The sequence below is a fragment of the Paroedura picta genome, chromosome 6 (genome assembly GCF_049243985.1).
Source record: "Paroedura picta isolate Pp20150507F chromosome 6, Ppicta_v3.0, whole genome shotgun sequence".
In the NCBI taxonomy this organism is placed as follows: Eukaryota; Metazoa; Chordata; class Lepidosauria; order Squamata; family Gekkonidae; genus Paroedura; species Paroedura picta.
The window spans coordinates 60,092,945-60,110,120 of NC_135374.1; the positions used below are offsets into that span (position 1 = coordinate 60,092,945).

Sequence of the window (17,176 nt, forward strand, 5' to 3'; positions counted from 1 at the left end):
TTGCTCCCAAGGCCTGGTCACTACTTCATTGGGCCTTTGCAGGATGGTGTTCATCAGTTACAGAAACAGCTACCAAAATGGGTAGCAGCCTTCTCCTTGTTTCCTGGTGACTCCAGGTAAATATGGACAACATGGATAAATGCTCTGTTGCTGCTTAGTGGAGGATAAAGCAATTTACAGAGATTATTAGAGCATGAGTATACTTTCCTGGAAGTAAGCCTCACTGAATAAACAAGAATCAGATTCTAGTTAGACCTGCCAAGAAATACTCTTGGTTTACTGTTTTTTCCCGATATTCTTCCTATTCAGTGGAAAGGAAGCTTAATCTCCAGTAATTTATAAAGAAACTATTCACCCTCCAAAATGTGGGGATCATGCTAATCTACCATTATAGACCAATGTCTGCTTTCTCAAATGCTTCACAGATTTGTATGTGAGCCAATCTATTTCTATTTGTGATTCTTTGTGAAGTAAACTTTTAAGCTTCAACTCCAGTCTTGGTTATAAGGCATCTGGGGTGTTTTCTTAGCAGGAAATTACAGGAATCTGATTGAACCAATGGTAAATAAGAAGCTATGTTATCTCCAATCCCTTAACCTATAGGAATCAGTTCCAGACTACTTTTAGCTGATTGGGCTGCAAGTTTGAATTTCAGTAGCTTAGGCAACAAAGTCTGGAAACACATTCACTTGTGAGAGATCTTAAGAAAACACAGAAAGAAGGCGAATGTTCCACTTGATTTTCAGTAGAATTCAGAGGATCTAATTGTATACCTGTATATTATTAGGCAAAACGCTGTCTAATGAAATAGCATGCAGTATTAAGGAATGTTAAATTGATAAGGCAAAAAACAGCCTTGAGAAAAAAGATTCTACTAGTATTAAGATAGGTTAATAGCTCAAATTTATTTACAGATAGATCTTGCTTGTAGGCACAATTGTTTGCGAAAATCCCAGGATTCAAAATGACACTGTAAAACTGAAACCAACTTCTAAAGTAAATGAAAGGCTATTAAGTAATGTCAGGGCCAACTTTCAAAACTATTGTTTTCTAATGATTTTGGACATGCAGAAAACCAGTCTTGTGGAAGCTTTGGCTCTGTTCCAGCACAACATGTGCAGAGGCTTTTAAAGTCAGTTGTTTGACAGAGAAACCATGTGGCATGCCTAAAAGTGAATTAAAAATGTAAATAAGCATTGTTTTGTTTACCTCTTATATACTGATTTACCCACAACAAAAACTATACCTCACTGAGGCATTGCTAAGCGAAGCTTAGACTTTAATATTATAAACATTATATTGCAAAGTATATTATCCCTAAGTATGCATACAAACAAAAGTAATAGGAGTATTTGTTTTAAAGATGTAAAGTGGAAAAAGTCTGCAGTAACAAGGTAATGCAAAATTTCCTGTTACAAAGTTTAGTTAAGTGACTAGAAGCCAGAATTTTTATGCTGAACATAAGGCTCTTCTTACCCACGAATGATGGGAGGAAATAGAATAATATAATGAACCTTTCCTCCTCCAAGCCAAGAGAAACCCAGAAGAATTAAATGTTGAAAAATTCAAGTTTGGTACACAATGCTTCTTCAGCTTTAGCAAATTTCAATTTGATATATTATCTCCAGCTTAGCTCCAGCCCTAACTAGGAAGCATAAAACAGTTTTCTTAAAGAGACCTGCTGTTGCCATCTCCAAAGGCTATTGATGTTTTGGAATTATAAGATTTCTCAACATATCAAAAGAATTGCCATCTGGGTGCACAGTCACCACATCTTTGCCTTCCTCTTGAACCTGGAGGAATCCAGAATCATCTACTCCAATGATCCAGGCAAGTGGTCCAGAATCATTTTTCAGACGGACTTGCTTACCACTGCAAATTAAAAGCAAGAATTACTCAATAAACTGAGCACTATTAAGTCCCAAGTTATAGTAGTTGTAACCTACCCATCTCCATTTTTTAACAATATCTGATTATCCCAATTATCTGGGTTTACAGCAAAGCAGTCACATTTTAAACATTTTACCAAGAAACAATCATCTACCACTATTTCAGCAGGTGACATAGGTAAGGGCATGTCACTACCCCAAGAATCTTGTGCATCACATCAGATAATGCCTTTGATATTTTCTATGAAACTCAGGTAATCTACCATGTATAAAAGAAATGAGGGTTTTGCGCTTCAGTTCGGCTGCCTCGGCGATCACTGAAGCCCGAGGCAGCCAGTGCCACAGTGTGGAGGGCCAGCAGCTGGCATGCTACTGCCACCCTTCTTCGCGCTGTGGTGCTGGCCGCCTCAGGCTTCAGTGATCGCCGAAGCAGCCAAATCACACCGAAACGCACAACCCTAGTAGGAATACTCTTGCTAGATTAGACCAATAATCCATCTGATTCAGCATCTTATTTCCAATAGCGGTCAGTCAAAAGCCACATGTATATTCAAAGTAGGTTACACACAGTAGAGCTAATTTAACAAACGAACTTGATAACCAGTTCTACTAGGACCTTCTATTTTTCTACACCTTTCATACCTTAGAATCATAGAATAATCGAGTTGGAAGGAACCTCATGGGTCATCTAGTCCAACCCCCTGCACTATGCAAGACACTCACATCCCAATCGTTCATCTACTGTAACCTGCTAACCCTTTGCCTCCACAGAATCAGCCTCTCCATCAGATGGCTATCTAGTCTCTGTTTAAAAATTTCCAAAGATAGAGAACCCTCCACCTCCCAAGGAAGCCTGTTCCACTGAGAAACAGCTCTAACTGCCAGGAACTTCTTCCGGATGTTAAGATGGAATTTCTTTTGAATTAATTTCATTCCATTCATTCTGGTCTGTCCCTCTGGGGCAAGAGAGAACAAATCTGCTCCATCCTCCATATGGCACCCTTTAAAATACTTGAAGATGGTTATCAGATCCCCTCTCAGTCGTCTCTTCTCTAGGCTAAATAGACCAAGCTCCCCCAACCTTTCTTCATATGTCTTGGTCTTCAACCCCCTCACCATCTTTGTCGCCCTCCTCTGGACATGTTCCAGTTTGTCAACATCCCTCTTCAATTGGGGTGCCCAAAACTGAACACAGTACTCCAAGTGAGGCCGAACCAGAGCAGAGTGAAGTGGTACCATCACCTCCCGTGATCTGGACACGATACTCTGTTTGATACAGCCCCAAATCCCATTTGCCTTTTTAGCCACTGAGTCACACTGCTGACTCACGTTCAATGTATGGTCTACTAAGACTCCTAGATCCTTTTCGCACATGCTACTGCTAAGACAAGTATCCCCCATCTTATATTGGTGCATTTGGTTTTTCTTACCTAAATGCAGAACTTTACATTTGTCCCTATTGAACATTTTATTCAGTTTAGCCCACTCCTCGAGCCTATCAAGATCATCCTGTATTCTGTTGCTGTTTTCAGTTGTGTTTGCTACCCCTCCCAGTTTAGTATCATCTGCAAATTTAATAAGTATCCCTTCTAATCCCTCATCCAAATCATTTATAAATATGTCGAACAACACAGGCCCCAGGACAGATCCTTGGGGTATGCCACTTGTCACTCTTTTCCAAGAAGATGCTGAACCATTAACAAGTACCCTCTGGGTACAATTTGCCAACTATTGATCCACCTGACAGAATTAGGATCCATACCACATTTTACCAACTTGTGTACAAGAATATCATGTGGAACCTTATCAAAAGCTGTACTGAAATCCAGATAAACTATGTCCACAGCATTCCCCTGAGTCAGCAAGGTAGTCACTTTCTCGAAAAAAGAGAAGGTTGGTCTGACATGACTTGCAAAACCCATGTTGAGTCTTAGAAATCACATCTCTCAGTTCCAGCTGCTCAAGGACCGAGTGTTTGATTATTTGTTCCAAAATTTTGCCAGCTACAGATGTCAAGCTGACGGGTCGATAATTACCCGGATCCTCCTTCTCCCCTTTCTTGAAGATGGGGACAACATTTGCCCGCAAACCTTAATTTGTTTGAAAAGGATGTGCAATTTCCCCCCTGGTATTTTCCAGTTCGGGACTATGGGATGTGAAGAAATTTCAGAATTTACCCCCAAAACCCATATCCCAATATGGTAGATTATTTCCCAAATTTTTCAGGTCAAACAGATCCTAACTGAAAAATGGAGAGAAAGAAAAAAAGCAGTTGCAAAGCTGAGTGGTAGTTCAGCTGAAGTTCTTTTAGGCAGTCCCTTTAAACGATACTGCCCATAAGAGCTAGCCAAGCAACTGATCCAGCAGGGAGAACTCTCCCCACTGGCCCCAGGATCTGTGTGCTGCAGAGGTACCCCCCCCCCCCCCCATGCAGATCCTATCTAGGATGGCTTCTATTGCAGCATAATTTAAACTGCACTGCAGTAGACGCTGGCCTCAGAAAGCAGATTGTTCTTTGTGACAGAGCAGTTTCTGGGGCTGGCTTTTCCTGCGGCCTTGTTGAGAAATGAGTCCCAAATTGAGCGGGTCAGAACAGTCTGTTTACTTGGCACAGCTGATATGTGGGCTGTCTTCTGCAGTCCCTAAACTAAAAAGGGACTGCAGTAGAAGTCTGACAAATAGCTGAAAGGCAGGACTGATCTGTTTCAGTCTCTCTGCTGTTTTGGTGATTCCTGAATGTATCCAGGATTTTTGCAGGATTCCCCCCCCCCCCCCGGCCCAGTTTTTCCAAGAAGACCTGAATGCATTCTGGAAGCTGAAAGATACCATAAAAATTCCCATAAGATGTTTTCCAGGTATATTTTCAGTCTGGGTACACCTGAATGCACACCCCTATGTTTGACTGCAGTATTTTTAAAAACTTAATAATTAAAACATACTCTTTCAGCGTTTCAGCTCAAGATAGTAGGTTGATATCTAGCTTTATAAAACAACTCAACAGCAAACATTCCAACTGATTTTAATGCATACATCTGTAAGATTATATTAAGCATACCTAAGCATGAACAAATAGTATTGATAAATATCGAAAATTAGGCTGCTAAGATACTGTTGTGACATCCTTCAATGGTAGATTCATTTCAGTTTTTATGAAGCAATTTAGAATAGCTTAGAATATTAAACAGACATATTTACCCACCTGTGTACCCAGTATTTATAGTACAGGGGAAGAACCCCATTAGGTCCTTTCTCTTGAAAAGTGTTGATCAGTCTTTCCAGCACTGTTACACTTCTCGCAATCAGGCAGTCAACACTTAAAGGCTTTAATTTTGTATTCTCTGTTTTATTGTGTTCCATAATGAGATCATTGATACAGATGGTAGGATTTCCATTATTCACATTAAATCCACAACCTGGGGAAGAAACACTAGTCAAAGGAAGAACATGAAACACTCCAGCTATCTGCAAAAACTTCTTATCACAGTCAGACCTGTTCATCTACACATCTGTGAAAAATACAGAGTTCCAGAAGAGATCTGTTTTTCAGCATAATGAAAGGTAACAGAATCTTCTTGTATAATAAAATTGATCTATAGACCAATATGCTCTGTTTGTATTTATGACAGCAGTTGTTCTTTTTTCTATGAAAACGCCAGTTTAAATCTTTCAAAAACAGACAAGCCTTTTTGGAATAAGTTTGTGTGACAACACTTGTCATTTACACAGAGTACCTCTCACCCCCTACAATTTATATTCCTTGGGTTCAGGGTTACAGTTTCATCAGGGAGTTATATTTCACTACCCTTAATGCCTCTTTTAAAATATATACACTGAGCATGATAATTTCATATCCCAGGTTCTCTTTCTCATTCATAGAGACACTATCAAACAGGCTAAGCCAGTGCCATTAATAATCATTCTTCACTGAGACCTACACAAAGATAATGGGGTTGGGGAGTCAAACATTCACACACTGCCACCATTTATCCATATCCACTACTATAAAAAAGGCAAGCAGTATTGCCAATGACCCATCTCTTAAAGCAGTGGTTGCTGGGAGCAGGCGCAAGGTGTAGTGTACTCCAATGCTGTTTTTTCTGTGTGAAAGCAGTACCCTGGAGCAGTGGTACCCAACCTTTTTATCACCGGGGACTGGTCAACGCTTGACTATTTTACTGAGGCTTGGACGTGGGGGTAGTCTTTTGCCGAGGGACGTCGCCACCGCCTGAGTCCGTGCTCCACTTGCTTTCCCACCGTCTGCTGGGGGACGCTGCCAGCAGCAGCTGCGCAGTGCCACGCCGAGGGGGAGCCCCAACCATGGCAGCCGACAGAGAGCACCAAAGGTAAGCCGGCGGCAGAGTGGCAGGGCAGCCCTCAAGGCAGCAGCCAGGAAGGAGGCCGAGGAGGAGTTGCGGACCGGTACCAACTGATCTGCGGACCAGCACTGGTCTCCGGAATGGGGGATGGGGACCACTGCCCTGGAGGACGCCATACCTTGTGCCCACTGTCCCCACCTGCACGCTCCCACAGCTGAGCAGTGCCTGCTTTGGCTGGGGGCATTTAGGCCTGGTTGTGACCAACTCTAGTCTGTGGGGGACGCATTGCTTATACTTTGTTTTACTGTGCAAATAGTAAGATTCCTCAAGATCAGCTGCTTGGCAGGGTCTTTTTTCCCTGCAGATCCTTCTGTGGTTGCAGAGAGAAGGCTCCCCACAGCATCAGAGGGGTCTGTGGGGAAAGTGTTTAAAGAATGTTTAAATGTTTCCCCTGTAGACCCTTCTGAAACTGAGGGGAGCTCCCTCCCAGACACTTCTGAGACTGCAGAGAGAGGGCTTTCTGCAGCTTTAGCGATGTTTGCAGGAAAAATATGTAAAGACCACACCAAACAGTTGATTCTCAGGTTCAGCTGCTTGGCAGGGTCTTTCTTCTCCCCAGGTCATTTGATGCAACATGTTCTTTCCCCCTCCAATGCAGGCTCCATTTTCCTGCTCCTCTATGGTGTTGCAAATTTAGCCAGGCCCAGAATAGGAGCCAAAGAATTCCCCTATCTTTTCTGTAGCCTGCCGTGTCCATTTCCCTCCAACCTTTTTAGAGCCAGCAATAGCTAAAACATATATAAATGAACTTGAGAATGTACCAGTCAATATAAAGAAGGGGAATTAGCAATTAGCTAATTGTTGCTAATCTAAAACTTAATATTCTTCTACACAAGAACTTCAACAACAGAATCCAAGGAGCAAATTAGTGAAGAGCCATATTAGAATTAATTACTTGGTGTAGTGGTTAGGAGCAGAGACTTCTAATCTGGAGAGCCAGGTTTGATTCCCCACTCCCCCCCAGCTGGGTGACTTTGGGTTCCCCACAGCACTGATGAAGCTGTTCTGACCAAGCAGTAATATTAGGGCTCTCTCAGCTACCTCACAAGGGGAAGAGGACAGGGAAGGTGAATGTAAGCCACTTTGAGAATACTTCGGTTAGAGAAAAGAGACATATAATAACCACTACCACCACTACCTTCTCCTCCTCCTCCTCCTGATGTTCAATACTAACCCTATCACATAGCAACAAGGCAGTTCTGACTTAATACAACTAATCCTGAGAATCCTCATATTTTTACATGTGTTAACTAGATTATTTTATTATTTATTTATTTATTTATTATATTTATTGACCCGCACTCCCAGCCCAGTGGCACTCACTGGGATTGTAGTTTGTTTTACCTGTGTAATATGCAATGTGCACATACATACGCTATGAGAAACTGGGCCTTCTGATCTCTCTTTGTCACAACTGCATTTCTTCTAATCAGGTATTCTCTGTTGAAAGATTTACAACTGGTCCCTCTTTGTAATAATTCCCCTTCACGTGCTATTCTGTGTGAAGCTCAGGATAAGCATGTCCATGCCAAATGAATGCGCACATCATGCAGATGATGAAGTAAATTCAGACTGCCAAAAGCTTATGCGGAAATAAACTATTATTATACAAGATACCACCATTCAAGTCATGTTTATTTTTTCTGAAACTGACTAAAATGACTACTGGAATTACAAAATGCAAAAATGGCTTCAAACCAGAGAAAGGACAAGAATATTTGACATAATTTATGTTCTTACCAATAAGTATGTGGAATGTAGTTCCTATTAGCGTGGAATTTATTAAAACTCCACCGATCTTCATAAGATCACTGTAGTAGATATCATTTGGCCATTTTACCCGCAGGTCAATATCCTAGGGAAACAAATGTGCCTGTTGGTAGTCATATAATATTGCATTTAAAAAGTCTCTAACAGTGCAAAGCTCATTGTTTGCCAAATACTTTCACATTATATCTAATAATGTAGAACAGATATTAGTGAACATTTTACAGCTTCATTGTCTCTCAAGGTTGTTGTTTTTTAAAAAAAACTAATAAGGGTAAATGTATGTCACAAACATATTTTTTAATTTCAATTTTCTAAACAAGTATGCACAAAGTGGTTGATGAAATATAAAAGTTACAATACTTAAAGTCACAACAGCTCAATTTGAATTTAAACATATCTTAACACAGCCCGCGGCGCCACAGGCGCCGCGGACTTAATAAAGCCGTAAGGGCTTAGTGGGAGGAGTTAGGGCGGGCTCTGTCCAGGATGAGGAAGGGTGCTGATTGGCCCCTTCCTCCGGACAGACCATTGGCCTGGCCGATTCCCGCCCTGACGACAAGGGAGCAACTGCGAGCCGTGCTCTGCGCGGCTCGGTTCCTCCCTTGCTGGCGGCCAAGGGAGCCCCCGCCAGCCGCACTGCGCACAACTGCCAGGGGCTCCCTTGCCTAGCGCCCGCTGTATTATTATTACAGCGGGCTTGATTACTAGTCACAAATAAAATGGTTCTTCTAAATATGGGAATGTAAGGAAGTCCTAGAATCAAATATGAAGGTGCAAGTCATTCTACACTCTCACATAAAAACAAAAATTATGAAGCACAGTCAAAAGTACTACTTGATACTGAAGGCACTAAAGAAACTTTTGAACTACACTAGGAAAATCCAGGACTAAAATGTATGTCAAATACAAATAATATAATGAGAACCTGATAATAGTGTTTCTAAGGTAAAAGGTAAAGGTATCCCCCTGTGCAAGCACCGAGTCATGTCTGACCCTTGGGGTGACACCCTGTAGCGTTTTCATGGCAGACTCAATACGGGGTGGTTTGCCAGTGCCTTCCCCAGTCATTACTGTTTACCCCCCAGCAAGCTGGGTACTCATTTTACCGACCTCGGAAGGACCCTGAGCCGGCTGCTGGGATCGAACTCCAAGCCTCATGGGCAAAGCTTTCAGACTGCATGACTACTGCCTTACCACTCTGTGCCACAAGAGGCTCTTAATGGTGTTTCTAGATAGAGGGTAAACAATTCTGTAAGTAAAAGATAGAAATGAACATACGTTGCTTCCCTATAAGACAGCATTATGCACTAGACAGAATAAGCCATCAGACTTCAAATTTTCAGACAGTGGCAAGGGTGTTCTTTGACTAGTCATGTCCTGGCCCAACCTGGTGGACTGAGCTCCCAGAAGGGGGATTATAATAGTATGTATGTTATGTGGGGTTTTTATTATGTAACCCACTGTGAGATGGCCTGATAGCAGCAGGTAAATAAATAATATAAAATATAAAATATAAAATATAAAATATAAAATATAAAATATAAAATATAAAATATAAAATATAAAATATAAAATATAAAATATAAAATATAAAATATAAAATATAAAATATAAAATATAAAATATAAAATATAAAATATAAAATATAAAATATAAAATATAAAATATAAAATATAAAATATAAAATATAAAATATAAAATATAAAATATAAAATATAAATATAAATTGTAGGCTCATTTTATTTATAAATGGGCAAAGGAGAGTTAAACTTGTATGCCACTTTGATATCCACTGAGGAGGGTAGGATAAAAATGACGTAGAATAATAGAAATAGCAGTACGTCAAGAAGAGGCGTATATTAAATTCAAGTCACTGACAGTCACGATGAGGCTATGAGAACTCAAGAAATGTTCAACTCGAGCTCTCAGAATTGAACTGGTCCTATAAATTTGAATGTTTGATTAATAATATCAGTCAGAGGAGTTAGGAATTTAGTAACAAACTATCAAAGTTATTAGATGGGCTACTCTGAAAGGAGAAAAAAGAATTCGGTTACTTCAGATGCAGTAAATAGCAATGTATTTACTACAGTAAAAGCTATCTTAGCTATATTTAAGTAGTATTGGGAAGAGTTAGAGCCTCTTGTGGCGCAAGGTGGTAAGGCAGCTGACATTCTGTCTGAAGCTCTGACCATGAGGTTGGGAGTTCGATCCCAGCCGGCTCAAGGTTGACTCAGCCTTACATCCTTCCGAAGTCGGTAAAATGAGTATCCAGCTTGCTGGGGGGTAAAACAGTAATGACTGGGGAAGGGAATGGCAAACAACCCTGTACTGAGTCTGCCAAGAAAACGCTAGAGGGTGTGACCCCAAGGGTCAGACATGACTTGGTGCTTGCACACGGGATACCTTTACCTTTACTATGAAGAGTTATCTGCTTTTGGAGAACCTAACAATGCTGCAATTCATAAATTTCTTAACAATATAAAATTAGACATACAGGTATTGAATTCCTTTTATGATTGAAGAAATTGTTACTTCAGTATAGTCTTAATACTAATAAAGCCCCCAGCCCCGATGTATTTATTGCAGAAATGTATAAGACATTTACAGATAAATTTTAAAAATCACAGTTATTAATAAGATCAGAAATTCACAAAAGAACCTGATTTTCTGGAGGGAAAGCCAAAGTAACTAATATACCCAAACCAGGGAGGAATAATACTTATTTAGATTCTTAGAGAATTTTATTTGCTTAATAATGATCTTAATATCTGGTCTTCACAATTACTAAAAAGGTTAAACAGAATAATTTCTTCATATATAGATTCTGATCGGCAAGGTTTTATTGAAAATAGGAGAATGAAACCTAATATTAAATGAATATTTAATGTAATTCATAAATTAAATGGGGAAGCCCCCCCCCCCATGACAATTGCTATAGCCAGGCTACACCTGGAGGCACTGAGATGGGTTAATGCTTTAAATGAGATGGTTATTATTTAATGTTTTATAGTTGTATTAATGTTTCTTAAAAGTTAATGTGTTTATTGCTGTTCTTATTGCTGTTATACACCGCCCTGAGCTGCTAGGAAGGTCAGTATAGATATATAAACAAACAAACATATTGAAGCAGAAGTAATGTTAATCTTGCTGGAATAAAGATGTGTCACAAAACAAAGGAAAAAATGCCAGGTGATAAATAATGGATTCATTTTATGAAGCTGCTACACATTTCACCATGTTTCATCAGGAGAAATCCATAAAAATGCAAACATATAATAGAAAGACCCCATAGGAAATTATTACACAATTATTAAAAACCATATTAAAAAGACAGGATCAATTTTTTTTTTTTTAACAAACATATATTAGCTTCCCCCCTTCAAGGATCGCTGCCTTGTTGTGGCAAGGGGGCTTGCGTAGTTCAGTGAAGCTATGAGCTATACCGTGCAGGGCCACCCAAGACGGACAGGTCATAGCTGAGAGCTCTGACAAAAGGTGATCCACTGGAGAAGGAAATGGCAAACCACTCCAGTATCTTTGCCATGAAAACTCTATGGACAGTTCCAATAGGCATAACGATATGACGCTGGAAGATGAGCCCCTCAGGTCGGAAGGTGTCCAATATGCTACTGGGGATGAGCAGACGGCTAGTACGAGTAGCGCCAGAATGAATGAAGCGACTGGGCCAAAGCCGAAAGGACGCTCAGTTGTGGAAGTAACTGGTGGCGAAAAGACAGTCCGATGCTGTAAAGATTTTTATTCCATAGGAACCTGGAACGTCAGATCCATGAATCAAGGTAAGCTGGACGTGGTCAAACAAGAAATGACAAGACTGAACATCGACATTTTAGGAATCAGTGAACTAAAATGGACAGGAATGGGTGAATTTAATTCAGATGACCATCAGGTATACTACTGTGGACAAGAATCTCACAGAAGAAATGGAGTAGCCTTCATAATCAATAAGAGAGTAGGAAAAGCAGTCTTGGGATACAATCTCCAAAATGACAGAATGATCTCAGTTCGAATCCAAGGCAAACCATTCAACATCACAGTGATCCAGGTCTATGCCCCAACCACTGCTGCTGAAGAGGATGAAGTTGATCAGTTCTATGAAGCCCTACACCACCTTCTAGAAGCAATGCCAAAAAATGATGTGCTTATCATCATGGGGGATTGGAATGCTAAAGTAGGAAGCCAAAAGATAACCAGGATAACAGGCAAGTTTGGCCTTGGAGTACAAAATGAAGCAGGGCACAGGCTGGTAGAATTTTGTCAAGAGAATACAATGGTCATAGCAAACACTCTTTTCCAACAACCCAAGAGACGACTCTACACATGGACATCACCAGACGGTCAACACAGAAATCAGATTGACTATGTGCTCTGCAGCCAAAGATGGAAAAGTTCTATCCAGTCAATAAAAACAAGACCAGGAGCTGATTGTGGTTCAGATCATGAGCTTCTTGTTGCAAAATTTAGGCTTAAATTGAAGAAAGTAGGGAAAAGCACTAGGCCACTCAGGTATGAACTAAATCATATCCCCAATGAATACACAGTAGAGGTGACAAACAGATTTAAGGAATTAGATCTGATAGACAGAGTGCCTGAAGAACTATGGACTGAGGTTCGCAACATTGTACAAGAGGTAGCAACTAAAACCATCCCAAAGAAAAAGAAATGCAAGAAATCAAAATGGCTGTCTGAGGAAGCTTTACAAATAGCTAAGGAGAGAAGGGAAGTGAAAGGCAAGGGAGAAAGAGAAAGATACACCCAATTGAATGCAGAATTCCAGAGAAAAGCTAGAAGAGATAAGAATGCCTTCTTAAATGAACAGTGCAAACAAATAGAAGAAAACAATAGAATGGGGAGGACCAGAGATCTTTTCAAGAAAATTGGAGATATGAAGAGAACGTTTCATGCAAAGTTGGGTATGATAAGGGACCAAAATGGTAGGGACCTCACAGAAGCAGAAGAGATTAAACAAAGGTGGCAAAAGTATACAGAACAACTATACAAGAGCGAGCTTAACATCCCTGATGACCACAGTGGGGTAATTACTGACCTGGAGCCAGACATCCTGGAATGTGAAGTCAAATGGGCCTTAGGAAGTCTGAGCAACAATAAAGCTAGTGGTGGTGACAGCATTCCAGTTGAACTATTCAAAATCTTAAAAGACGATGCAGTAAAAGTGCTACACTCAATATGCCAGCAAATTTGGAAAACTCAACAATGGCCACAGGATTGGAAAAGGTCAGTTTACATTCCAATCCCAAAGAAGGGCAATGCCAAAGAATGTTCAAACTACCGCACCATTGCACTAATTTCTCATGCTAGCAAAGTTATGCTCAAAATCCTACAAGCTAGGCTCCAGCAATATGTGGACCGAGAACTTCCAGAAGTACAGGCAGGATTTCGAAGAGGCAGAGGAACTAGAGATCAAATTGCCAACATACGCTGGATCATGGAGAAAGCTAGGGAGTACCAGAAGAACGTCTACTTCTGCTTCATTGACTATGCTAAAGCCTTTGATTGTGTGGAGCACAACAAATTGTGGCAAGTTCTTAAAGAGATGGGAATACCAGAGCATCTTATTTGTCTCTTGAGGAATTTATATGCAGGTCAAGAAGCAACAGTGAGAACTGAACATGGAATCACTGACTGGTTCAAAATTGAGAAAGGAGTTCGGCAAGGCTATATACTGTCGCCTTGCCTATTTAACTTGTATGCAGAGCACATCATGAGAAATGCGGGATTAGAGGAGTCACAAATTGGGATCAAGATTGCAGGGAGAAATATCAACAACCTCAGATATGCAGATGATACCACTCTAATGGCAGAAAGTGAAGAGGAACTAAAGAGCCTGTTGATGCGGGTGAAGGAGGAGAGTGCAAAAGTTGGCTTGAAACTCAACATCAAGAAAACAAAGATCATGGCATCCGGCCCTCTCAATTCATGGCAAATAGATGGGGAAGAAATGGAGATAGTGACAGATTTTATTTTCCTGGGCTCCAAGATCACTGCAGATGGGGACTGCAGCAAAGAAATTAAAAGACGCTTGCTCCTGGGGAGGAAAGCTATGGCAAATCTAGACAGCATTCTAAAAAGCAGAGACATCACCCTGCGAACAAAAGTGCGTTTAGTCAAGGCTATGGTATTCCCAGTTGCAATGTATGGCTGCGAAAGTTGGACCATAAGGAAGGCCGAGCGTCAAAGAATTCAGGCTTTTGAACTCTGGTGCTGGAGAAGACTCTTGCGAGTCCCTTGGACTGCAAGGCGAACAAACCAGTCAGTCCTAGAGGAGATCAGCCCTGACTGCTCTTTAGAAGGCCAGATCCTGAAGATGAAACTCAAATACTTTGGCCACCTCATGAGAAGGAAGGCCTCCCTGGAGAAGAGCCTAATGCTGGGAGCGATCGAGGGCAAAAGAAGAAAGGGACGACAGAGAATGAGGTGGCTGGATGGAGTCACTGAAGCAGTAGGTGTAAACTTAAATGGACTCCGGGGAATGGTAGAGGACAGGAAGGCCTGGAGGATCATTGTCCATGGGGTCGCGATGGGTCGGACACGACTTCGCACATAACAACAACAATATTAGCTTCAAAGCCCGTTCCTAAGAGTGGGCCTTGTAAGGGTTCCCTCCCCGGCCCCCGGCCAGGCAGCTTAAGGTGGCTTTGGGCCGCAGCTTGCAGCCGGATCAAGTGGGGTGGGCGGGGGTGGCCAGCTTGTTAGCACAGCCAGGACAGAGCTTCTTAGCAGGCCAAGAGGCTCTCGTTAGCAGAGTTAACAGGACAGAGTTAGCAGGACAGAGCTTCTTAGCAGGCAGCCAGCAGGCCAGGAGGCCCTCATTAGCAGGCCCTGCTTAGCAGGCCAAGAGGCTCTCGTTAGCAGGTCCTCCACCATGACCGTTTATCTAGGGCCCTCTCCCCTTACCTACTGCTGGATCCAGGCACTGAGGCACGTCTGAGAGCAAAGAGGCTAGAGTCCAGGCACAGAGGGCAGGAGCTGCAGAGGCAGGGCCAATCAGGGTGCAGCCAGCTTTGCTTGCTGCATCTTGATTGGCCCTATTCCAACTTGGACAGCTGGACACATTGCAATCCCCAGGTTGTTTCACAAATATATAGAGGAACCATAGATAAGGATATTTGTCAATATGCCATGTAAAATAAATGAACTATACATTGGACATGAAACAACCATAAAAATATAGACTCTATATGAAGTAAAATACTCAAAAGAATATGTACCTGGTGCTAGAACTATGCAGAGCAAATGAATTCTTCTACAATAGAGAATTACACAGCATTTTTTCTACATTCAGGAATTAGCTGAACAAGGTCAAAAGTCCCAGATCAGAGTTTAACCCATGAGGGGAGTCTGTAACCATAAGATTCACTTTGTTCATTTTCTTAATAGAACTTTATCATTATAATGGTTAATTTATATAAACCACCCAAAAGTGTTTTAATTTTCTAGAGGTCTTTCCTACATATATCTTAGTGCAAGAACACTTCATGTTATATATAATCATTTTTGAATTGCATGTTGTAAAGCAGTCCAGAATATTTTTTTTGTCAATGGGCTTGATTAAACTTTTCATATTTTGAGTTAGATTAAAACACTTAACAGCGCCCACAACTAAAATGGTCTTTAGGTAAAACTATCCCTGGGATAGTTCTTTGCAGGCTCATAAGAACAAACGTGTTGCTGTGGATCAATTTAATCATGGATCAATCTAATGGATTGCTATGGATCAATCTAATTTTAAATTAGATGTTATTTTAAAAGCAACAGTTTGTTCTTTTATCAGAGCAGAACATCAGATAGCATATTCCAATTTCATTTTTAAGCAAAATGGACCACTAAAATAGCTGTCAGCCATTTCAGGCTGACAGGACATGGCTGCGTCTGTCAGCTGTTAGGTTTAAATGGCCCTTTAAACCTTCCATTTAACTTCCCCCAGAACACCCACTCACTCTAAACTAGAGATGGGTGATTCAGCTCTGGTAAACCAAAAATACTCGAATCAATGCTGATCTGAGTACTTTTTGGGATTATCTGAGTGAAATCAGCCAGCCAGCCAGCCAGCCAGCCAGCTCACGACTGTGGTCAACCTCACCCTCCTATCTGCAGACATATCATCTAAGTGCATAAGTGGTCCCACAGAAACAGAACGCTGCATCGAGTCACCGCTGGCTGTCTTCCAGCGCTGCGATGAGAACGCCTGGTCCCTCTCCAAAAAGGAGTTCCTAACGTTTATGAACACAGAGCTGCCGTCTTTCTCAAAGAACCAGAAGGACCCAGGCGTCCTGGACCACATGATGAAAAAAATCAACATTAACTGTGACAGCCAGTTGGACTTCAGTGAATTCTTGAACCTCATTGGTGGTCTGGCTCAGGCCTGCCATGAACATGCATTGTCCTCCCCAACCAGTGGTAGACCACAAAAGCCATGAACCGCCCCCTCCTGTTCTGACCCATCATCCCAAACATTCCAGAAAAACGATTTCATCATGTGACCAAAACCAGCAACACCATCTGCATTCTATTTAATAAAGTCAACATGAAACCAGAGAAACCTGAATCAATTTGGGCTTGATTTGGCTGATTTGAGATTCGGCTGATTGAGAAAGAGCCCATCAAACAGCTGATCCTTTGCTGTTTGGTGGGATCTTTACATGCATTCCCCCAGACCCTTCCCAGATTGCGCATAGCCCCTTCTCCACAGTCTGGGAAGGGTTGGGGGGGGGGTGAGTTTATTAAACAGCTTATCCTGAGGAGTCTGTAGGGTAGACATTTAAAAGGAAGTTATAGGGACTGCAGGGATGACTTAAAGCCATTCCAAATCTCCTTTTCATATCCCTCCCATTGGAAGGGGGGAACAAATGGGAGCCCTGAATGGCTGTTGGGCATTTAAACTGAACAGTCTGACTACCCTGCCAATCAGCTGTTCAATTTAAATGGATATTAGCCATTTAAACCCTCCCTTTTGCTTCCATAAATTTCGATGGGGAGGGAAGTGAAAGGAACTGCTGAAATGGCTTCAAGGCATTCCAGTCTTAATTTCCCCGCCGAATTATACCCCATCCCTCCCAGTGTGCTGGCTGTGGGATTTGTGGGTGGTGGTGGCTTGAATCC

At 41.4% G+C, this 17,176-nt stretch overlaps 1 protein-coding gene across 6 annotated transcripts in view; it reads right to left on the minus strand.

The window, feature by feature from the left end:
- Nucleotides 1-886: 886 nt before the first annotated feature.
- The window catches only part of HLCS (holocarboxylase synthetase), a 130,454-nt gene continuing 114,164 nt past the window's right edge, over nucleotides 887-17,176 (minus strand). For all 6 annotated transcript variants that reach the window (XM_077342675.1, XM_077342674.1, XM_077342671.1 and 3 more), the window contains 3 exons: nucleotides 8,006-8,120; nucleotides 5,089-5,302; nucleotides 887-1,872 (listed from right to left, as the gene is read on the minus strand). In XM_077342675.1, coding sequence (XP_077198790.1) covers nucleotides 1,701-1,872; nucleotides 5,089-5,302; nucleotides 8,006-8,120 — 501 coding nt within the window. In that variant the 3' untranslated portion in view covers nucleotides 887-1,700. The remainder of the gene's footprint in view (nucleotides 1,873-5,088; nucleotides 5,303-8,005; nucleotides 8,121-17,176) is intronic.